This window comes from Phaseolus vulgaris, chromosome 5, assembly GCF_051622355.1.
Source record: "Phaseolus vulgaris cultivar YP4 chromosome 5, ASM5162235v1, whole genome shotgun sequence".
Classification (NCBI taxonomy): domain Eukaryota; kingdom Viridiplantae; phylum Streptophyta; class Magnoliopsida; order Fabales; family Fabaceae; genus Phaseolus; species Phaseolus vulgaris.
Window position 1 is genome coordinate 11,790,044 of NC_143502.1, and position 25,662 is coordinate 11,815,705.

Genomic DNA, 25,662 nt, shown 5'->3' on the forward strand with positions numbered 1-25,662 from the left:
TTGTCTGAAACCAAATGTTTGCTAAAGCAAGTCTAAGACTTCTTTTACAAACTCAGTTTGCAAAGTAAAAACTACTTCAATATTAAATTTGCCAAACTTCAACCCAATATACTGAATATTAATTCTATTTGAGATCATATGTTAGAAAAGGATTCCTTGGTGATACCATTACATGACACAAGAAGCATGTGAAAATTCTGCTGCTTAACAACTAGTGATATTGTTACACTTTCCGGTACCCATTGTCATGCTATGCTATCTTGTTTACAGCACAGGATTATGTAAAAGGGTACAACCTTATAAAACTTCATTTGCCAACATCTATTGAACAGACATTAGCAAGAGGGAAATTCATTTACAATTTCAATGTTTTCTTTCTTGGATGATATTTGCATCGAGGGGGTGAGAAACAATCAATTTTTTTTATTAATCAATTAAATGATGTACATATAATTACAATGATGGCAATCTGAAAGCAAAAGTGGAAAACGTTACCAGACCTAAACCCGTCTAAAATTTTATCAACTTCCTTCCAACCCTAGGCATAAAAAGCATACTAGTTATTGTATGCGTTCCTCTTAAAACCTTATAACCTATGACAATCCATAGTGAAAGCTCCCTGAATGCCTATGAGCAGCAACAGCTACTGCTGCAGCACCAACTGCACCAAATTGAGATTGTGCCTGCAGCAGTTTTGCATCAATAGAACCAACAGGATCATTTAAGTGGTCTCTCTTCCCCTGTTGATAGTATGGATTAGTGTTAAGATCAATAGCTGGTCTGGCTGGCATGCTACACTGCTGGGATGAGAGTTGATGTTTGCCTTGTGACATATCCTTGTATGTTTCTGAAGTAGCTTTCGTGTTAGTTGGTTGCACCCTATGGAAACAGTGTGGAGAGACGGCTTGAGGAAGCGTGTTTCGGTAGAAGATCCTTTGGTCATAAGCATCTTTTATGGTTCTCCCATTGTCATAGTGCAGAACTGGCCCTACTATTCGACCTGGTTTAGCTGTGGCACGGAAAGAAAAACATTAGTACCTAGTTCAAAATCAGCTTCACGTTACAATGCTATAAGGATTTATGAGCTTTTATATAGTTTATAATTTCATTAAAAGAGTAAAGGTAGCACCACATTAATAATGTAGTTTATACCTGCTGGCACCCTTGGCGGAGGTCGTGAACTCCTTAACTGACTTCCAGAATTTGATTCTACTGATCTCGAAATCTTTGATGCCTCTGCCACCATTTGTTTGCTCTCGTATGAAGCAAAGGATGGCTGTGTACTAGGAGGAATTGTACAAGAGTGAACAGTAGACCTTCAAAAATTAAATGGAAATTATTATACATCAGAAAGTTTTACTTAAAAGTAACAAACTTGACATGGGTGCCAAAACTAATAGCCAGAAGCTAAATACAGTAAAGTAACAATACCAAGCATTGCATGGTCAGTACAAGTTAGCATTACCTTGGAAGGGAGACATGCTTCCTTTCTGGAGGAATCACAGGACCACTTTTACCATGATTTTCCTCAAGATAAGCAAATTGCTTTCTGAATTGATCTATTGCACTGCAAGTAACATATCTCCATAAATAATAAGCATTGCATATAATTTATACATTGTGTTATGTTGCACATCAGTAAGAAAAAACAACGAGTATAAGCTTCAACCTAGGGTAAAGGAAGTGAGTGCCTTCAGTTCCATTCATGTAATCTTTAAGCAACTGGGGATGATATTCCAGTATTTCCCGATATATTAGTTCCCTAACTTCGTCCTTTGTCACCCGTCTCCTCTCAAACTCGAATTCTAATCGTGAAATTGGCTGACATGACGGTTCTCTCTCAACTTTGGCCAAACCCTTAAAGAAGGTATCAGATAGTGCCTGCCAACGATAGATGCATAATTATTTCTTTCAGATTTATATTGAATAAAAAAAGTTAACTTTCAATACAATGAACCTGAATATACGTCACTAAATGGGATACAATATACGGGAATCATAAATAAACAGATACCTCTTGAGCAGTTGGTCGATCCTTTGGATCAAATGCTAAAAGCCTTTGCAGTAGACGAAGTGCCAATGGATCTGCATTCGGAAATTTCTGTTCAAATGGCACAGGAGATTTCTTCCGCATTTCCATCAAGTACTTCCTCGCCTTATCATTTCGAACCTGCATAAATTCAAAACGAAATTAATTCCCAGATACTTATAAAATAGTTTTTCATGAAAGAAACAACACCACTAGCAAGCCCAAATCTATAAGATTAAGTGAAAGATAAACAAAAAAAGAAAAAAGGAAGTCCATACTCCTGCAATTGTTTCAGGTGATGGTGTCCCAAGAAGATCGGTAATCAAATCTAATTGATGCACAACACTTTTTCCAGGAAACAGTGGCTTTCCAGTCAACACCTCTGCAAAAATGCATCCAATGCTCCATATATCAATTGCCGGTGTATACTGCAAAAAAGATTCCAAGAAAATGATTATACTAAAGAAGAAGTGCAATTACACATCCCAACGAAACCACTTCAGAGAAACAGACAAACTGACACAGTTACCTGAAGGACAGATAAAATCAACTTCCAGGAGAGATCAATAGTCCTCCCTGAACAAGAATTATTACAATCTAGGCTTTACTGTTTACTATAAAACATACAAAGCATTTCATACAGAACAGAAATAATGGCAACACCTTTACAGGTCAGGCAAGCAAACTATGTTTCCAATTTCTCCTTTCTGGGAAGCCAAAATGATAAACAGTAAATATTGGTAAAATATCATACGAACTTTAAAACCTTTCAATGCCGAATACTAACCTCCTTTACTTGCCTACCTAGGTCTCAGGACTCAGGTCCTAAAAATATTTTCTTGGAAAATTTTACCAAATGTCCCATCAATTTACCATCATTTATATTGCATGCTACAGCATGTGCATGATACTCAACTCCATAGTTCTATATTACTCTCAAACCAAAAAATGCAATAAGATGTTCTCCCTCATGAAAAATTAAAGGGGAACAAGCCTTGAATAAAAACCACAAAGCCAGCTAAGATTATGATACAACAACATGCAATGATGATGTCCAGAAAATTATTAACTCAAACAAATCTCAATAATAATATCACAATACTACCACACAGCTAAAAATAAGCATATATGCCTCTATAAATGACCTATTTTACATAAATTTGGCCAAAATTATATACCTTAGAAAAGAAGGAGCCACACAGTTCTGGGGCTCTGTACCATCTTGTAGCAACATAATCCTGCAATATGCACCAAATGAAATAACGAGAAATCTCAATATTACTGATTGAATATGCAGAAACAGTTATAACTTCCATACGCTCTACTTGCAATTCAAATTTAAAAACAAAACAAACAGTACCGTCCAAAATGTTGTTGTTGGGGCATCATTAAATGCAACTCTAGCCAAACCAAAATCACAAACTTTCAGTTTGCAGTTTGCATTTGCCAGAATATTCTTGGGTTTAAGGTCTCTGTGATATACATTAGCTGCAACCACACATAAGATCATTTAGAAGCAACTTGGTGCGATTATTTAAGAATATATAACAGATTAACAAGAATGTATATCAAGGCCACACAATGAAAGAGCAAATACCTGTATGCATATACTTCAATGCACGTAGCATTTGATAAAGAAAAAACTGATGGTGCTCACGGGTCAAGTCGTCATTAGCTTTGATGACCTGATGGAGATCAGACTCCATGAGCTCAAAGACAACATAAATATCTTTAAACTCCCTCTTTGAAGGCGGTAACATGATCCGCTTAATATCAACAATATCAGGGTGTCTTAAAAGTCTAAGCAACTTCACTTCCCTGAGGATTCTAATGGCATCAGAGATATGTTCAAAAATATCATGAATCTTCTTTATTGCAACCTTCCCCCCAGTGTGTGTATCAATTGCTGAACAAACAACTCCATAGCTACCCTTCCCAACAACTTCAAGAATCTTGTATCTGTTGGCATCCCCATACTCAGTGAAAAACTCTAACTCTTTAATATCCTGCACATTAATAAATTACACATTCTTACACTCAAAATCAACTAATAACAAATGATTGAAAATTAAGCAGAATCAGCCCGAAAACATTTATGAAGGAACAAAATCAAACTACATATACAGGTAACAGGTTAACAAACTCATACGAATCTACAAAACAATACACAGTAGAATCCGAAAACTATCATTTCACAAATCATCACTAGCAAGATACCACGATTGAAAAGAATGTTAATTATACAAATACTCCAATGGACTCCAAAACATGCAAATTTTCTTGTAAATAAAGAACGAGATTCAGTGACAACAACCACCATTAATCAAAAAAATTCAGCAGATTCGAGCCCAATCCAACAGTGACGCCCATTCAAAATTGAACCCTCCAAACTAAAACCATGCAAGATCCACCAACCACAAAGGAGAAAAACCACAACTTCACATCTAGAAACAAGAACAAAAACGAAAGGGATTTTTACAACAAACACCTCAACACACTCGTATGACCAATTGGTTCATAATTTCATTTTCTTAATATTTTTATTTATTTTCCATTTTCCGTCACACCAGTTTCCAATTTTCCATTTTTATAACACCACCGTGTGCCACATCACCTCACAACACCGTAAAAACTCTGCAAACAAAAGGGGCAACGTGGAGAAAGAAACAACCTTCTTCAGCTGATCTTGCTGCATCTTCTTTCTTTGTTCCTTACTTTTCTTTTTTTCCTCGGAACAGATCTAACACGAAGCAACGTCACCGGCCACCTACCGTGTCGGTAACTTCACTCACCAACCAAAGGGGAAACCCGAAACCCCAGATCGAAGATCGAGCCCCAACTTCAAAATTGAGCACGAAAACAAGAAATTGAAGCGATTAACCAGATTGGGAAATGGAGATGAAAAGCGTGAGCAAGAAGGAGAAGAAGTTGGGGGTGTAGCGGAAGCAGAAAGGGTTCAGTGCAGAGGATCTGAGCTCAGAGGAGAGGCAGAGAGAGAGAGAGAGAGAGAGAGAGATCCAAATACGCAGAGAAGGACAATTGAAACGAAGGTGGGTCAAATGTTCTTATTATATATTATATATTTATTTATTCGTCTTTTACTGTCTAATATAAAACTATAGTATAAATAAATGTATAAACATAATAATAATATAATTATTACAATTAGTAACGGTGTAGTGGTAGCACGTGTCTCTTTATAAGTCATAACAATCTCACGCGTATATAAATTTAAAATAGATTTTTCATCCAAAGTTTAAAAGCATCTTATGCCAATATCAAATCACATTAGTTTATAACCTATAATATTTAAGTTTGATTTATTATTTTTATAATGATTATTTAAAAATATGATTTTAAGTTCAAGCATATAAGTTTTAATGTTTGGATCAATTTATCATATAAAACACGTGTCATCAAGTATTTTTTTCAAGATTCAAAATTATATTATTTTTTAAGAGGGAGAAAAAAATTATATTCATTTTATTCAATTTTTATCATATTTATTATTACTATTTCGTTGTAATTTTTAAATGTATATGTAAATTAAATATATATATATATATATATATATGAAGGATCACAATATTTTGTCTTTAAGCGGCTTTGGTACTAAAAAATTCATACCAAAATCGTGATTATAATTGGTTAAATTTTATTTGGTTAATAGAAAATATTATTAGGGGTATTTATATAGTTTGTAAAATCTTATGAACACTAAGTTGTGTAAAAATTGTTATTTTTAATTCATCACTCAAATATTAAAGTTAATTGCAATAAATATTTTATTTTAACTAAAAATTATATTTAATTTCAATGAATTCCCACTTACAGAAATGGTAAATTATATTATAATAAGGTTTTTATTAGGGCTTAAAAAATTATATGTTTTTTATCCATTAAGATAACCCACAAGACTGAAAAATCTCAGCAAATAGAGTATTACATAAATTAGATATAATATTTGTATCCTTGCTCATAATTGTCATTTATGTTTGGCTCTTGTTTGCTACTTACACTTAATGCAAATATATTTGTGTTTATTATACTTAATGCAAAAATACATTTGTGTTTATTATGTAACTATATAAAGAATAACTCTTTTATGTTTCTTTAAGCTATTAGTCATAAGCTTAACATAAGTAGTTTCATAAATAAATTTTGATTACTATAAGGACATGCATATTTAGCACAAGAAATTCTAAATAGGTACAAAACTTTGTAAAGCTTAACATTTTAGTTAAGTGTGTTCCTAGTAATTTACCACTTAATATAATCGAAATTAAAGGAATATGATAAGACATTTTGACCTAATTATTTGATCTATCACATATTTGGGTGTTTTATGACATTTGAGAAGCTCAATAATGATTATATAATAAATTTTAACTCTTTATATTTAGGATTATCTAAACTATCCTTTGTTAGAGTTGGATATGATTATTCAATGCTCTATTTTTATGTTTTATATTTGTTGATTTACAATAAGAAGTTTAAACTCTTATCATAAATAATAAATGAGGGTTTTGAATAAATATTTGATTTGATATTATCTCTTGAATTATAAACTTGATTAATGGTCTTTGAACTATACATAAAGGAGGTTACATGAAGTCCAACCTTTACCTTTTTATCTATACTTGTTAAAATACTTTTTTACTTATCTTATTTGATAAAATTAAAAAAAACATTTTGTCTTTCTTCATACTTCTCTCAAAATCTTTATTATTTCATTTACGCAAATCAATAATTATTATAGTTAGTTAAGATAATAAAAAGTGTAAAATTATAAATAGAGACTATTTCATTTTGTTACAATCTAGTAACTGGTGCATTTATGAAACATGTAACATGTAAAATTTCTGCTGTAAATGAAATAAATAAATATCTGTATTGTTATAAATAGTGAGGTAATTCATTGCAACATTTTGAATTAAAAATGGCTAACTAACCGGAGATATAATGATATCAAGGATTCCCATTTTATAAATTTATTACAATAATTTTTCTGATTACCAAAATTTGATCAAATTATATATCGCAGTAAAAAATTCTCCATCTTAATATTTTATCTATTAAATATAAAAAATACAAAAAACAATTTGGTAACATATAAAGATTTTATAAATTGTAATCCATAAAATAAAATAAATTGAAAACAATATTTGAGTCAAATTGATAATATATGACAAAAATCAATAATTTTAAGTTTTACGGGTATGCATTTGAAGCATTTGAAGATGAATATTATAAAATATATATTAATTTATATAAATATTATCTAAAGGATTTGACTTTTTTTATGCGTGTGTTAACTAATTGGTTATGAATATACTAAGTTACCTGCTTGCAAAGTAAACTCACTTATAGTCACCGTCCAAATGTTTGCAGACCAGAGCTTCCAGCTAATAATAATATTCACACGGATCATATTTTTGGTTATCTTCTCACTTTTTATACACGTGTAGTTCAGCTACCACCCTTAATTATTCTTCCACCAAAACTCAAGAACCTTCTTTCAACTATCAAAGATCGAGAACTTATTGTACTTTATTCAATTATATTTTGAATATGTAAATAAGTCTTAATTTTGTTTTTTTTATAAAAATATTATTTGGATTTTAATAATTAAAAAGTAAATCATGTGTTTCTTTGAAATTGTTCTAAGATGCAACATTTAAGAAATAAATTGTATATTATATGTGACTTCCCAACACTCTTTTATTTAATGTTTTTTTAATGTTTTTTTATTCGGCACTAAGATAAATTATAGATTTTAATAACATGTTAGATTTCACTTTAAAATCAATTGATTAAGGGAAGTTAGTTAATAGTATAGTTGTTAAATATGTTTTTTTTCTTTTATTATAATGTGAAATTGGTTTTTATCTTTGTTCTAAATTTTAAACTATTCAAGTATTTATAATATGAAAATTATTGAAATGGGTTATTTTATATATGAAATTGTTCTCGTCGAACTCAAGGTCGAAAATTTGAAGATATTTTCCTCACATGCTACGACAATTAGGTCGATGAAAACATTAAAATTTTAGTCTTTCGTCTCTACCCTTGAATGCCAAAAATGTGTCCTTCCTTTTGAGAGTCTATTTTCCTTTTGTAGTATATCTCTCACTCCCCTATGTGGAGTTACTCGATCCCTCCTTTTGTGGATTCATCCTCAATTCATCTATAACTTCCCTGATTTTTAACTACTTAGCCGTTTCCTTTTTTTAATGGATAAACATTCAAAAAATATTTGTTTTCCTTAAACCCTAAATCCAAGCATTTTTATATGAAACATTTATATGCGCCATGTTGCTCGGTATTTTTTCGATTTAATTCATCCCATTATAATAGAGTATTAATTTGGTATTTAAACCGACCTAACCAAACAACACAAAAATGATTGTTAGTTTTTTTCAAAGATTAATAGTTTTGTTTTTTCAAATTCGTTGTTGTTTTGATTGAAGGTTGATACTCACTATAACTACTTCCAATGGGTTGATGAAGTGAAACCTCAAATTGAAACAATTCCACATACAAAAGAACTCATTCCAACCATTTCCATACTACAAGCACCTGAATGGTCTAAAGTTTGGACCAAGGAAAAAAACCAATTTCGTGTTATAGTATAGGGGCGAAAAGCATATTTAACCCATAAATATATAAGTTGAGGGAGGTAACGTAGGACTTCTCATGAGTGAAGCATTTATGATAAATGTATTCTTATATGTGTGTGTATTGTTGTTGTTGTGGGTGGTATTCATTGGCCTGTAGTGGAGATTAGGTGTGCTAAGTCATAATTGAATCATGATCTTTGGGTTGTTATGAACTTAAGTAGAAAGAGTTGGATCCTGACTATCAGCATAACTTTTGGTCAAGTCATAAACGCTTGATCCAACAATTGATATCAAAGTCAAGATTTCAAGTTCGTTTCCCAATGGAGAAATTGTTGAGAGATTCTTGCAGGTGACATCAATTGTCCCGTGACGGGGGACAGGTGAGTCAAGTCACAATCAAATTGTAACGCTTGAACTGTTATGCTTTTAAGGTAAAAAGAGTTCCACCCTGATTATTAGTTATAGGTAGGCACTCGATCCAACACATGTAACATTTTTCATATATATGTGGACAACATTACTTATTTATCTTTGGTATACTTTGGCGTGAAATGGAAACATGGATAAATGTTACATAAGGAGTTAAAGCAATGTAAAAATGTATATAATATATTGAATTCATTAGTGTAAAATTGACTTTTTATGTCAATTATTTGAACCAAATTATGTCATTTTCATATCCAACACAAACACAAGTAGCTTATAAATAACTTAATTTACATTGATTCAATAACATGTGCAAAAAAGCGAATATTTTTATGTTGGTTTAGGGAGGAACTAACATAAACACTGTGAAACCTTTTCACATTAGACAAATTGAAATGTCATAAATGTTGCCTTTATCATTTATAACCATTATTTTTTAAGTGTTCTCGGGGGTAAAAAATGATAGTTTATCCATTAGAGAGATATTGCACTCAACCAAAAGGTGGTGGTAGCACAATCACGATGGTGAAGTCCCCCTCAATAATGTGAAGCAAGGACACAAGGCATTCAAGCTGTAACATGCTCATGAGGCTATGCAGGAAAGGGTGAGATAATGACTAGGCAAAGGTACATCAAACTCATCACAACAACGAGGTCCTCCCTCAGCAACATAGAGTTAGGATGGTGAGATGCAAAACTTATGCAGTACTAGCAAGGATGAGGGATGGGTTGCATATGTGTGTTTTTGGCGGCAACAAGGCTTGCAATGTGGTATAGTTGCGACACAAAGGAGATGTAGATGGTGTTGGGTCTTTTGAGGGGAAAACACCAAGGAGATTCAACATAAGTCAAACTCATATAAGGGATTGACACCACTGCTTTATGGGTCTTCTTCCTTGTATGTTGTTCAACTTTCTCATTTTTATTCAATCTGGGACTTAGACTCACTTGAATTTCAAACCATCTCCCCCTCAAGTGTAAGTCCTTTCCATATTGGTAAACTCCCCTTCAAGTGAAAACATTTATGACCACAAGTACCTCTCTAGTGACTATTACTTATACCATCACTTTTACCACAATGGGAACATGGTTTCTTAAGTCAATTACCAAGATGTTTAGTTTGATACTATTATTGAATCTTTCGAGGAGAAAACACCAAGAAGATTCAATAACAATGAGACATGAATCAAATCCCATATAATGCACTAACAACCTCCAATCTAAAACCTTAAGGTAATGGATTTGTTTGTCTTTTTCTTATATGTTGTTCAACTTTTTCAGTTCTACTCAATGTGAAATTTAGACTCACACTTTGATTCTTAATGGAGGAAACACCTGGACAAAGGAAAGAAATGAGAGACAACATTTTTGGAAGGGTTTGAAAAGATTTTTTTTTATGTAAGTTGTATTGAAACAAACGTAAAAAAAAAAACTCTTTTATATCAGGTATGATATTTGTTATTCAACATAAAAGAGTTGTTTTACATTTTTGGAAATAAAATTGATGTAAAAATGTTTGTTTAAAATTCAATTTTACAACCATGTTTTTTAAGCCAAATTTTTCATTAACAAATGTAAAAATGATTACATTAATAATGATTTTGTTTTGCATTAATGATTGACGTTTGGACGAATTTGTATTTATTTTTCTTTTCTTATTTTTGAAATTGTTTAAAGGTTAAATTTAACTCAAGCAATTGGTATCACTAAAATGATATCAAATTATATACAAATTATATTTATTGATCACTATTATTTAAATTAAAGTGTGAAGACTCAAATCACTCGAGTTAGAATTTATAAGGCTTAATTACCTTTGTGATCCCTACATTAAGGATCAATAGTAAATTTGGTATAGTGGTTTTTTAAAAAATCAATTTCGTCTTAGGTTTTTTTAAAATGTATGGAATTTGGTCCCTTCTGTTAAATTGGCATGAACGACGTTAAGTGGTGATGATATGGCACATAAAGTGGCTCTCTTATACACACATGAACAATGCATTTAGGTACAAATGGAATGTACATGTAGGTTGGTTAGGTTTAGGGTGAGACTTGCCTTTTTTATGTATGTTGGGGGGTTTTGTCCCCTGCATTAAGCCTTTTTTGGAGTCTATTTTGTGGAGGAGTGAGGGTTTTGCTTAAGTGTGCATGAATGTCTGGGTATCAATCTTCATCATCGTGTAGCTATAATGGATGAGGTTTGCAGCACTATAAATCTGGTCATAGTGGTGCGAGCAAGAGTGCTTTTGTTGCACCCATTTGCGATTGTGGAGATTGTGTTTTTTAGAATAACAACAACTATAAAAATGTTGGGAAACAATTTTGGGTTGTCCTAAGTACAAGGTGAGATTTATTAAACTATGTTTCTTACAAACATATGCATCTTTTGTCCAAGTTATTGATTCATTTGGTTTTATGATTTTGTGAAAAATAAAGTAGGAGTGTGATGAATCTTTTTACGGCAAGTGTACCAAGTCAGAAGTAATAATTTGTCCTAAGGATGGATATCCAACAATGAACAGTTATTTAAAATCCTAATAGAAATGTTTACTATGCATAAGAATATGTGCAATAATTTGATTTGATTAGATATTGACAATAATTTGTATAAAAATTAAATAAAAGCAAAGTAAAAGATTTGTATGAGTCAATTAGGAAAACTGGGATTGGGGTTCATCCTTCTCACTTTTTTGTATTTTGAAAAGCATATAATATTCCATATTTGATTGATATTGATGCCCATATAAAATTATTCATATCGATTCTTCGCATACAAAATTATTAAAAAGTCTCCCAAATATCGATTTCTCGCATATTTATAAAAAAAAATCCTTATCATTGCAAACATATGTTAATAGCAATTAACATTTCAAATTTATTCCTAACATTCAAATATGTTAAGCATTATCATTTAGGTCAGATGCTTAGAAATACTTTCCAGTCAAATCTAAGGATGAAGATCATGAATAGTTCAAGCTGAGAATAAAATGACAATACCAATCATCAATCAAGAAAAAAATATTATGGATAAATATCACCTCAATATATAAGAGTTTGAACATATTACTTTCAATCCCAAAGAAAATAAGATTCAGGGTGTTTCTCCTTGACGTTTGTCTCCTTTAGGGTTTCCTTCCTTTGGTTTCTCCCAATGATCCCAATGGTGTTTAGGGTTATGCCTCATGCCTTCTAGTTAACCTAATTGGGCTTGGGCTAAGTGACATCTTTATTCATAATATATTTATATCCTTCACCTTTCCTTAAATTCCTGAAAATAAAACAAAATTGGGAATAAATTATTCTTATCAATTAAAGTCCATAAATGCCTATCTTTTTGTATGAAATATTACTGAATTATGACACTTATCAAAGTGGTATAATGTTGGGTTGTAATTTCTTCATATGGGGTATTGAAGATGTTGGTGATGACAGGAATGCAATTATTGCTAGACAAAGGAATAAGATATATAATCTAGGGAAACATTTGAAGGTGTCCACAAAATGGATTCAAATGTTGTTAGTGGTGGTTTATTTTGTTGTTGTAATTAACATTATTATGTTGTCAATGTTGTTAAAATACCGTGAGAAATGTTTGTTGTTTTGGAATTGTGATGTAATGACTTTAAGTAATCTTCAATTCAAGCAATGAGTATTTGAGATTGTTGTCATATTTGATTTCATTATAATGTAAGCTGTATTAATCAAAAGTTGAGGTTGTTGCCATATTTCATTTCAATATAATGTAAATTGTAATAATCAAAAGGTGGGTATGTGTTGTGCAAAGAAGCAAAGTAATTTACCATACATTAAAAAATATTAAATATTTATTACAATTATACCTAAGAAGACATTGTCATAATTAAGTTATTCATAATTGAACTGAAATAAGACATTGTCATAATTAACAAAATAATAACTATACTTGCAAAATATATTGTCATAATTAATAAAATAATAATTGTACTTCAAAATACATTGTCATAAATATATTTTCAATTGAAATCATTCAGAACTTCTACATGCACTCTCTCCTATTTTGCAATTTAAGTATGGTATTAGGTCTAAGCAAGGTTAAAGTTGATCTTGTTGTCCTTCAAATGTTTTAAGGAGGTGGTGCCTAGCCTAGTTGAGATGCTTGGGATGACCGAGTTGGTATAGTTGGATTAGTTGAGGTTGTTGGCTGAGTAAGTGGGGATGGTGGATATGGTTGGGTTGGAACGGTTGAGGTTGATGGTTGTGAATGTGGCTAAGTTGGAAGTTGAAGACATGACTTCCTGTTGTGCCCAAGCCTATTAAATACCACATTTTTTTTTATGTAATATAGATTTGCCTAATTAGGTCTTGTTCTTCATTAACTCTCATCGTTTCAACCTTCTTTTCTTCTTAGGTCCTTCACACAACCTCTTCTTCGGTGGTCGGAGTGCATCAAAATGTTGATCGTTGACTAGGTAGACAATTGGGGAATATACATTTTTATATGTAGTCTTCTTGAACCAATTTGGGGTGAAGTTAACTGCTGAATCAAGTGTGTTCAAGCTTTGAAGAATCCAAACCCTTTGAAGTTTGATGGAAGGCTGGCTGTGCTTGCTGTTGCAGAGGTGTTTTAGAATAGGATCTGGGGTAGATTTTCTGTGTAAATCCACTCTTGATTGGATCCAAAGCTTAAGCATTCTTAAACCTTATAATTGAAAGTGTTTTTCAAACTAAGTGAAAAACAACCTGTTGTTTTGTCGAAACAACCGATTGTTTTATACTTAGGTGTTTTTAGAAAGGTTGAAAACTATTTTTGATGGTTGACTTGCTGTCAAACCAAAACAACCGATTGATTCGAGTATTCAACCGATTGTTTGTTTTGGGACCATAACAGAAAATTGTTTTGTGCTTTGACTGAGCATTAAATGATTTTATAACTGATTACGCTCCAGTTTTAAATGCTTTGACCAGTCTTTAAAAGCAATAAATAGTTTGTTATGTTTGTGTAACAAACAAGAACTGAGATTTAATCAAAGAAAAAGATATTTGAGTTTTTCACTGATTTTTCTTTTGAAGAGTTGAAGTTTGCTTTGAGATTGCTTGGATCAAGAGAGTGTGGAATAGAATTTTCGTCTTGTATTGATTTCAGATCTTTCTGTAACAAGTGTAATCCTTTTGTACTTTGAAGAAACTCTGTGTGTAAAGCTGAGAAGTGTTGTGTGTTCTTGAGGTTGTCAAGATCAACATTCTTAGTGGTGTTTGTGCTGAGCCAAAGAAAGTGTGTGTCTTGAGGGGATCAAGGTCACTTCTTTGGTGGTGTTGTAAGTAATCTAGGGTAGATTGCTTAGTGGATTCCCCAGTGGTTTCTGGGAAGACTAGATGTAGCTCATGGTTAAGAGTGAACCAGTATAAACCTGTGTGTTCAATCTATCTATCCCTTGAACTCTTTAATTTCAGTTTATATTGTGAACTGGTATAAACAACCGATTGTTTTTCTGGTGCTGTGCTAAATTGCTTTGTGTTTTTGACAAACTGAATTCTGAATCAAGTTTTCTCGAAGTAATTTCATTGTAGACTTAAAAGTTTGCGAAAATCCTCTTTAAACCTTAAACCCTAAACCCTCGACAGCTACACTCTCTTTTATCCAGGTTCACTACAAATTTGTCTCTAGTGATGGACATATGTCTAACATCGAACAAGTTTTCTATAGAACATCTAACATCATCATCATAGTGAGATATCAGTAATAGTTAACACAATTAATTATAACCCAAAAAAAGGTGGATGAATTTTGTTGTTAACCTTGGTATCCAAAAGCGAGTTAGATGTTATTCCTTTTGTAGTCTGCTTACAAGGAAAAATGGATCCTTAAAATGAGCCAATGTTCAACTTGTTATTTTCCCATCTTTGCATGATATAAGTCTTGATATCCTCAAGCCTATTGATGATAGGTTTAGCCCGTGCAACAACAAATACACTATTAAATGCCTCACTAATTTTGTTGACAAGTGTGTCACACTTGGCAGTAGAGGTAAACCTTGGTCTTGACCAAAATTAAATAAAATACATTAACACATGAGTAATACTAGGAATAAATAGAAAGAAGTTGTTGAGTTATGAATCCTTGCCTTGGGGGTACTGCAATGAGATGGTTGAAATCCTCAACATTAACGCGCTTTATAGCCTCTGTCTCCCTCTCCCATGCTCAGAGATATGTATTGCTTACTGTCCTCCACATCAAACTTTTAAGTTTTTTACTCGAGAATCTTTTTCTGAAGTTCGAATACAAATGCCAAATACAAAATTGTTTATCTGCTCTAGGTAAAAGTTCTTGTATGGAAGGCAAACCCTATCAAATTTGATACATACAGAAGTTACATCAAAATAAGACAAAAACGTAAACAAGGGAGATATGCTACATACCTTTTGTTGGTCAGACATGAAAGTGAGTCTTGCACATATATCTGCACCCCTAGATATACTTAATCAAAAGTTCCAAGAACCATGCCCATAAGTCCTTGCTTTCAACTTGCACTACATCATATGCCAATGTTGTCATTTGGTCATTAGGGTCCCTACCAACCGTTGTTAACAATTCCCCACATAATAGCCCTTCAAAAAATACCCTTCCAAACCAATTATAGGCCTACATAATTGTTCTTGTCGGTTGACCTAGTTGTCGGTTAACTCCAATCCCAAGCTCTAACTCTGTCTATCTCTGTTGGAATCTACTCATCCCTTTGGACGTTGGAAAACGACTCCATTGAGACAGAGGGGGCCTACATGTTGATTACACTTTGACGATCAAGTCAGTACACAGCTTATAGAAACAAGAAGTAACCAGTTTCAGTCTTAGAAACATCGTACCTTTACCTGGGATCTCAAGTCCCTTTTATAGCCTACCCCTTGTAGCAACTTTCTATCACGAGAGTCTCATCTCAACTGAAATCCTATGCAATAGGAAGATATTCTGTTCTAGGTCACACTCTCTTAGCACCGCAAATGAACATAACTTTTCCTCTTTGGAGTGCATAAAATCTTAACAAAATAACCACTAGGGTACCAACTCATGTACCAGCTTCAGGGGTCCAATCTGTTTCACATAGGCACCCTTGGCAAGGCGCTACACATCATACATGTAACCTATCTCTTCGTGCTCTAGCACGCATTGGCTTATGTTTAGGGAAAACACTTTGCTCATTCTAGACCCATACACACTAAGCGCACCCCTAGGTCCATTACTACCCCTTGCTAACCGCCTGGGCCTTGCGTACAAAGGGTTACGTTAAGTATATAGAAAAGAGTTAACACACATATTGAGCCCAACCACATGGCCTATCAACTTGGACCAAAAGCCGAGTTGACCTATCTAAGGCGGACGCTGAGCTCCGACTAGCGAGCACTAAGCTCTGAGCGCCTTGGCCCAATACGCAAGCCCCCTAGGTTCGAGTTGAGCTTGCTTCAGCGAAGAAGCTATTTACTCTCCCTTGGTTTCTTACATGTCTCGTGGGTAGTAGCGCACGTAGCGCGACGTACGAAGCGTTTCTGAGTGGACGTTTCACCACACACCATCAGAAGCACACACGTGGCCTTTCATCAACGACCAGAACTCATTGGCGCTTACCCTTCCCAACACTAGGTTTTATAATGTTCGAAAACTTCGTCATTTCTCACTGTTCCATTTTCCTTCCACAAAACCTTCGTTCCTTTACTCAAACTCTTTGGACTTCCTCATCCTGGGCAACCTCCTCGCCTCGACTCGTTCTTCGAACCAAGGTACCCCCTGTGCTTCATTACTATGCTTTGGCATCATTTAACGCTTTCATCATGATGATATCAACAGTTTTGGGACTGTTTCTGCATTCATTCAATTATGTTTGCTATATCTGTTAGCTTCGTTGTTTCTCTTGAATCTTGAACACGCATTGTTCATTGCCTAAATGTGTGCCTGTATTTTGCTTGTTTGTTTTTCTTGTTTTTAGATATTCTGAGTGATGGATTATTGAGCCATGTACCCTTGGGCTTTTGATACCCTTTTAGGAGAAACCTCTATATACACTTCCCACGAGGAAATATTGAGTTATATGAAAAGTGAGCGTCCAAAAAAGTGCATTCAGGGTAGGAGAACGATAAAGGCCTTAAGCTAGTGCCTTGTATGGAGGATGAGGCGATCTGCTGCGATGAATCCTCGGGCCCAGATGGTCATTTTTGTTACTTCTACACTACCGTCTTTTAAAAAGTTCTTCTCCGCCTTCCCTTATATAACTTCGAAAAAGAACTCCTCACTGAAATAAAGGTCACCCCAACCCAGCTACATCCAAATAGTTGGGCGTTTGTTCGGGGTTTTTCCATCCTCTGCACCCATTTCGGCCATCTGCCATCAGTGGAGGTCTTCTTGCACTTCTTTGAAGCCAAACGCCTTGGTCGCCAGTTGTGGGTGTCCTTCAATGGGGTAGCTGGGAGAACCTCGTTGTCACTCTTCTAATAATCTTACAAGGGTTTCAAGGGCAAATTCTTAAAAATCCTAGGTGGGTTCCCCTTGTACTAGACTGAGAAACCTAGGTTCCAGGGCGTCAAATGCTTAAATGAAATGCCCCAACGGGAATGAGAGGTGTGCCTCTTCTTCTCCAGTCTGAAAGTGGTCTTTAACACTGCCACCCTTATAGGCCAAGAGTTCTCCCCAGTGGGACTTAAGGCGTACATTGGTATCTCTCCTTCCTTTACTCTTGCTGGTGTTGACTAGTATATCTATTTACTGAATTTCCCCTATTTCTTAAGCAGACATGTTGGGTACTCTTAACAAAAAGGACTTGGCGACAGGGCCAAGAAGATGAAAGCAACTGCCTAAGCTTCCCCTGCAAAATATTTGAAACTTAAAGTTGTTGTCGAAGTCACCCCTCCGATGATGAAGAAATCTACTCTAGGCCCATTTTTAAGAGGAGGCGAAAGGTTGCTGCTAAACCTGCTAAGCACTCTGCATCAGATGGTCGCGCTCCTTCTCCTCAACCTTCTCCACTTTAGGACACCATGGATCCTTCAAGATAAGACTAGAGAAGAAGGCTCAAAAGCTCTCCAATGCTCACTCCAATTTTGAGTATAGTTTCTTTAGATAAATTCAAATCTGAATTTTACAAAGAGAGCACCTCTATTTATAGCCTAAGGTGCTGAAATGTAAGCAACACAAATTCAAAAATTCCCTCCTAAGAATCATCTAGAATCGGCGCCAAAACCCAAGCATGAGGAAGGTGTGACTCCTTCCTTCACTTTGGCACCTCATATTCTACTTCTACACCTATCTACTAACACACCCCCCCTAAAGCTCCTAACTAAAGACTAAAAGATGCTATAACAATAGAGGTTTCTAATGTTTCCCTCTAAGCACCTTCAACTAAAGAAATTACAAAAAGAAAAAATAAATGTCCCCTAGCTCCTAAAGCTTTGAACATGCTTCTTATAAGCCTTTAAGGTGGGCTTTGACCTCCATGGGCGTCCTCTATTTGTGCCTCTACCTCTTCTTGATCTTTTTGATTGGCCTCCATGTTCTCTTGAGCTTGATCTCCATCATACTCCCCGAGTTGGAGAGAATTCGACCACGGATTCTGGAGACCTACAGAAAAAGGAGTTAGATCGCTGACATTAAAAGTATGACTACCTAAGAATGTATCAGGCATATCTAACTCATAAGCATTGTCATTAATCCTCTTGAGGATTTGGAAAGGTCCATCCACTCGAGGCATTAGTTTGGACTTCCTTTGAGTAGGAAAGCGATCCTTCCTCAAGTGAAGCCAAACCCAATCGCCCTCATCAAACAACAATGCTTTTCTCCTTTTATTGGCAAGTTCAACATACTTGCCAACCTTCTTCTCAATTCTCTTCTTGATGTCTTTATGCAAAGTTTTCACAAAAGAAGCCTTTTCATCCCCATCTTTGCACAAGACATCTCCAAGAAGGGGAATAGGAAGAAGATCAAGAGGTGTTAGGGGATTAAACCCATAGACCACCTCAAAAGGAGAATGTGAGGTGGTAGAATTTACTACACGATTATATGCAAACTCAACATGGGGTAGTAAATTCTCCCACACTCTAGGATTCCCCGAAATAAAACATCTCAATAGTTGTCCTAAAGTTCTATTCACCACCTCGGTTTGACCATCAGTTTGTGGGTGGCAAGTGGTAGAAAATAAAAGCTTAGTCCCAAGCTTGCCCCACAAGGTCTTCCAAAAGTGACTCAAGAATTTAGGATCTCTATCGGACACTATAGACCTAGGAATCCCATGTAAGCGAACCACTTCTTGGAAGAAGAGGTTTGCAATGTGGCATGCATCATCCACTTTGTGGCAAGGAATAAAGTGAGCCATCTTTGAAAAACGATCCACTACCACAAAAATGGAGTCCTTTCCCTTTGATGTCTTGGGTAAGCCTAAGATGAAATCCATAGATATATCTACCCAAGGCATTGAAGGGATAGGAAGAGGAGTATATAGACCATGGGGATGCATTTTAGACTTAGCTTTGCGGCAAGCTATGCATTTATCACACAAACTATGAACATGTTTATGCATATGAGGCCAAAAGAAATGTTCATGCAACACATCCAAAGTTTTAGCAACCCCAAAATGTCCCATTAAACCCCCCTCATGAGCTTCTCTAACAAGAGATAATCTAATAGAGCATTGAGGAACACAAAGACGTTTTCCTTTAAAAAGAAAGCCATCTTGAATAAAAAAGTCTTTGTGTCCTCCCTTAAGACACTCTTGATAGATGAGAGAAAAATCAAGGTCATCATGATAAAGTTCCTTAATGTGATCAAAACCAAGATATTGAGAGGTTAAAAGATTTAGCAAAGTGTATCTTCTAGAAAGAGCATCCGCCACAATATTTACTTTGCCTTGCTTGTGTTTGATCACATAAGGAAATTGCTCAATGAATTCCACCCACTTGGCATGCCTCTAGTTAAGTTTATTTTGGCTTTTCAAATATTTAAGAGATTCATGATCACTATGTATCACAAACTCTTTGGGAAAAAGATAGTGTTGCCAAGTAAACAAAGCCCTAACAAGTGCATATAATTCCTTATCATAGGTGGAATAATTGAGATGACTTCCCTTCAATTTCTCACTAAAATAGGCTATGGGATGGCCCTCTTGAAGGAGAACAGCCCCAATACCTATGCTTGAAGCATCACACTCAATCTCAAATGTCTTAGTGAAATTAGGAAGGGCCAAGATGGGAGCATTAGTCAATTTTTCTTTCAAAGTGTCAAAAGCATTTTGTTGTGTTTCTCCCCAATGAAAGACCACATCCTTTTTCACTATGTCATTGAGTGGTGCGACAATGGTACCAAAGTTTGGGACAAATCTTCTATAGAAAGAAGCAAGTCCATGAAAACTTTGGACCTCATTCAAAGATTTCGGTGTAGGCCAATTTTTGAATGGCCACCACCTTTGTTTTGTCCACATGGACCCCTTTACAACTCACAACAAACCCTAGGAATTCTATATGATCAAGAGCAAACATACATTTAGCAAGGTTAGCATACAAATGTTCCTTCCTAAGGGTTTCTAAAACTTGCCTAACATGCAACCTATGGTCATTCAAAGATAAGCTATAAATGAGAATGTCATCAAAGTAAACAACAACAAACTTACCAATGAAAGGTCTAAGAACATGATGCATGAGGCGCATGAAAGTACTTGGTGCATTAGTTAGGCCGAAAGGCATGACTAACCACTCATATAAACCAAAGTTAGTCTTAAAAGCCGTCTTCCATTCATCACCCGGTTTGATACGGATTTGATTGTAGCCACTTTTAAGATCAATCTTTGAAAAGATTTTTGAACCATGTAATTCATCCAACAAATCATCTAGTCTAGGTATGGGATGCCTATACTTAATTGTTATGTTATTGATGGCCCTACAATCCGAACACATTCGCCATGTGCCATCCTTTTTTGGCACTAAGATGATAGGCATAGCACAAGGACTCATGCTATCTTGCACCCATCCTTTCTCAATTAAAGCTTCAACTTGTTGGCGAATTTCCTTGGTTTCACTTGGATTGGTCCTATATGCTGGACGGTTTGGTAAAGAAGAGCCCGGTATCAAATCAATTTGGTGCTCAATCCCTCTCAAAGGTGGAAGTCCATTTGGAGGATCTTGAAACACATCTTGGAACTCTTCTACCAAATTTTCCAAGCAATGAGGACTATCAACAAGTGATTCTACTCTAAGAGTTCTAGGGATGGCTAAGAAAAGAGGATGATGAGCCACTATTTCCCTTTCAATGTCACGCCTAGACACAAAGAGTGTAGGCTTAGAACTCTTATCTTTTTTATCTTTTTTATCTTTTTCACTCTCCCTCTTTTTCTTCATGATAACTTGGTCCTCATGGACTTCTCTTGGAGAGAGAGATTTTAAAGTAACCTTGTGACCATGGAATTCAAAAGATAGTTTGTTGGTAAAGCCATCATGTAAAACTTTTCTATCAAATTGCCAAGGCCTTCCCAAAAGAACATGAGTGGCTTCCATGGGCACAACATCACATAATACCTCATCTTTGTATTTTCCAATGGAGAAATGGATGAGGACTTGTTTATTAACAATTATTTCTCCTACTTCACTAAGCCATTGTAATTTGTAGGGCTTTGTATGAGAGATAGTAGGCAATCCAAGCTTATCTACTACTCTTGTACTAGCCACATTTGCACAACTACCCCCATCCACTATCAAGGAACAAATGTTGTTTTGAATAAGACATCTTGTATGGAAAATATTTTCCCTTTGACTTTCATCAAAAGGTTGTGAAACTTGTCCAAGAAGTCTTCTCACAACTAACAAGTCCCCTTCAAGTGGACATTCGCTCTCTTCCTCACTAGATGCATGAGAATGCAATGAATGCTTAGGAGAATCCGAATCATGCTCACTAACTACAATGCCCTCATGCATGTACATACTTCGTTTGGAAGGACAATTTGCAGCTATATGACCATAACCCATACATTTAAAGCATTTAGTATTAGATGTTCTAGTGGGAGACTTAGGTCTAGAAGTAGATGGCTTAATTTCCTTGGGTTTGAAAGAAGAATCGTTGGAAGGATGTTTAGAAAAAGAATTTTTGTTTCTCCAAGAATAGGAGTAGTATCCATCATTGGAAGCATTTTTGAAAGAGTTTTTCTTAGCAAGTTGGGCTTCCACCTTCATTGCAAGATGAACTAAAGAGCCCAATGATGAATACTCTTGTAACTCAACAATGTCTTGAATATCCTTCCTAAGACCACTCACAAACCTAGCAATCATAGCTTCCTCACTTTCTTCTAATTCAATTTTAAGCACAAGCGTCTCAAGCTCCTTATAATATTCATCCACATTTAGCGTGCCTTGTTGAAACCGTTGGAGTCTCAACATGAGGTCTTTCCTAAAATGTGGGGGCACAAACCTAGCGCGCATATGATCCTTTAAAGAGTTCCAAGAGTCCACGGGAGGACCCTTGTGATAGATAATGTCCTTTACAATTCCATGCCACCATTTCATGGCATAATCACTAAACTCTAGGGTGGCTAGCTTAAGCTTATGCTCATCTTGGATCTCATGGATCTCAAATATTTTTTCACACTTAGCCTCCCAATCTAAATATACATTAGGATCACTAGAGCCATTAAAACAAGGTAGCTTGACCGAAGGAAGCCTTGACTTTGCATCATGATAGAAGCCATTGCCGTAGTGAGTTCTTTCCCCTTGGTGATGATGTCTTTGTCCATGGACTAGGGGTGGAGTTCTCCTTCTCCTATTCTCATCTTCACGGCCAAAATCATTGGAAGAAGCTCTTGTTGAAGGTCTATGATGCTCATCATGAATTGAAGGAGATGGTCTAGCTTGTTGTACCTCCATCTTTTGCAATTTCTCCTCCAACCGTCTAATGGTTCTTTGAGCTTCATGTAATTCACCAAGGATTGAAGCTTTGGAAGGAGAATTCTGCTTGTATGATGCATCACTTGAAAATCCAGCCATTTTGGAAATAAAAAACAGCAAACAAGTTAAGAAACAAAAATTAGCAAAAACAGTGAGTTTTTTAAGCCAAAGTGCCGAAGTGAAATTGAGGTAGAAAAATAGGTCACTCTCAAAGAAATAATGTCCTTGCACCAATCTGATCTTGAGGCCTTGGAATCCTCAAATGAAAGATGTCAAAGCAAGCACACCAATCTCAAAAGCAACCACCACAAAACCAATGAAACAATAAAGACAAACAAGAAAAGGTATAAGCAAGGAAAGGTAATTGCAAAAGGAAAACTATATGTAAGACAAACTCAAAGAGTAAGAATGAAAGACAATCAAGAAAATAAAGAACTCAATGAGAAAAGTAGGCACACAAAAGAATACTTAAGGAAAAGCACTAGAGTAGATGAAGAATACAAAAATTTAGCTACTGGAAATTTTTTTTTTAAATGCAAATTGTGCTTGATATTCACTGATTTAAATGGAATGATGTAGAGCGAACTGGATTATGAAATTTAAACCACAGAAACTTAAAGATGTTAACTCAATAATGGCACTGGAATCAAATAAAAACAGTAAGCCAATTAATTGAGATAAATTTTTTAAAATCGCTGCCAGATTACCGTATTCTTTTCCGCAGAATTGTACACTTTTTTTATTTTATTTATCATTTTTTGTGTACTTTGAATTTTTGAATGATTCTTTTTTCTACTCTTTTCTAACACTTTGAATATCACAAATCCAGAATTTCAGAATTTTCCAGTGAGTAAATCAATTGCAATAAGGAAAAACAGTAAGCACTTTTTTTCAGAAACAGAGGAATCCTAATAGAAATAAAAAACAGAATTATGAACTAGCAAAGACATAATGGAAAATGATGTATTGGAACTTGTATAGATCTAGAATACAAGTATGAACTCAATTCTAAAAAGAAAATGCACAAAGGATCAACATCAATTCAGAAAATTATATGACACTAAAGCAAGAAACAATCAAAAACAATAAAAGTACTACTAGAAGTAATGACAATTATGGAATAACATGACTAAGATAAAACTTGACATGATTCAAAAAGGAAAATACTCAAACATATGATAGGCAAAAGAATTAAAGCAGCAAGTAAACTCAAAATAAGCCTAAAACAGAAACTTAATTTGCAAGAAATTAAAAGAGCTCTTGAAATAAAGTGCTACACAACTCAACAATTAAACAAGAACACACCTAAACTCATGATACCACATGATGTGATTCCACTAGCACAATTAGAATGATTCTTGACATTCTTAGGAATCATCTTGAGTTGGTTAAGAGCTAGGCACTTTATCATAGAAATGGATCAAGGTTCTATGAACGAACTCACCAAAACTAGTGCCAAAACACAAACTCATATAGAAGATCCAATTATTGTCAAATTGAACCGAACAAAAAGGCACAAAAGCTAAGCAAACTGAATTTGAAAGCTGGAAATTAAATTGAACCGAACAAAAGCTGGAAAAAAAAGAGAATAAGATGAAGAACAGCAAGGAACATAAAAGAACCGAAGCTACACAAATTAAATCTGAAAAAGCCGAACCAGAAACAACAAAGAAACAAACTAAGACAAGGAATTAACAAAGAAGAAAGGAAGGAGAAGAGAATTGCTCATGAAGATGGATGAATGATGGATGATCACGCCACTAGAAGTGTGGTTGCTCCTTGATGAATGTGCTGCCGCCACTTGAGGACACCATGGATCCTTCAAGATAAGACTAGAGAAGAAGGCTCAAAAGCTCTCCAATGCTCACTCCAATTTTGAGTATAGTTTCTTTAGATAAATTCAAATCTGAATTTTACAAAGAGAGCACCTCTATTTATAGCCTAAGGTGCAGAAATGTAAGCAACACAAATTCAAAAATTCCCTCCTAAGAATCATCTAGAATCGGCGCCAAAACCCAAGCATGAGGAAGGTGTGACTCCTTCCTTCACTTTGGCACCTCCTATTCTACTTCTACACCTATCTACTAACACACACCCCCTAAACCCAAGCATGAGCATTGTGCACTGCTTGACAGTTGTTGGCTCACAAACTGGGTGTCGTTGTTAGACATTAAACGTTTTGGAATCCCAAAACAACAAACAATGTTCTTCCACACAAAGTGTTGAACCTTGTGGGCAGTTATCTGTGCAACTGGTTTAGCTTCTACCTACTTGGTGAAATACTCAATGGCCACCACCAAGTACTTCATCTAACGAATCGCTAGTGGGAATGGGCCCAAGATGTTTATTCCCCAAGTATGGAAAGGCCAGGGGCTATGTATGGATCGTAACTCCTCTAGGGGTGCATGATGCCAATCAGCGTGCTTCTGACATTGATGACATCGTTGTGCATACTTCATGCAATCTTCCCTCAGGTTGGCCAATAGTACCCTGCCCGAACTGCCTTCAGGGAGAGAGCTCGTCCCCCGACATGACTTTCACATATGCCTTCATGGAGCTCTGCCATGATACGTGTACACTGATCCCCGCTTATGCAGGTGAGGATAGGATGAGTGTAGCCATGTCTGAACAATTTTCCATCTACTAAGGTATACTTTCCCGAGTTCTTCTTAATTATCTTAGCCTCTGCAGGCTTTGCCGGGAGCA

General features: G+C 35.1%; 1 protein-coding gene across 1 annotated transcript; it reads right to left on the minus strand.

The window, feature by feature from the left end:
- Nucleotides 1-403: 403 nt before the first annotated feature.
- Nucleotides 404-5,103, minus strand: LOC137835172 (mitogen-activated protein kinase 19). The gene is made up of 10 exons (XM_068643548.2): nt 4,701-5,103; nt 3,627-4,035; nt 3,390-3,517; nt 3,208-3,267; nt 2,308-2,457; nt 2,015-2,170; nt 1,670-1,881; nt 1,466-1,567; nt 1,153-1,316; nt 404-1,009 (listed from the first exon to the last, which is right to left on the minus strand). The coding sequence occupies exons 1-10, from the start codon at nt 4,722-4,724 to the stop codon at nt 594-596; spliced, it is 1,821 nt and encodes a 606-aa protein (XP_068499649.1). The 5' UTR covers nt 4,725-5,103; the 3' UTR covers nt 404-593.
- Nucleotides 5,104-25,662: the final 20,559 nt, after the last annotated feature.

What these genes read in the sequence shown, in the direction of transcription:
- LOC137835172 (XM_068643548.2), bottom strand. Translation starts at nt 4,724, where the DNA reads ATGCAGCAAGATCAGCTGAAGAAG. An exon ending in AGCAAGATCAGCTGAAGAAG is followed by an intron (nt 4,036 to 4,700) that starts GTTGTTTCTTTC and finishes ATTAATGTGCAG; the next exon opens with GATATTAAAGAGTTAGAGTT. An exon ending in TCCGCCAAGGGTGCCAGCAG is followed by an intron (nt 1,010 to 1,152) that starts GTATAAACTACA and finishes TCCGTGCCACAG; the next exon opens with CTAAACCAGGTCGAATAGTA.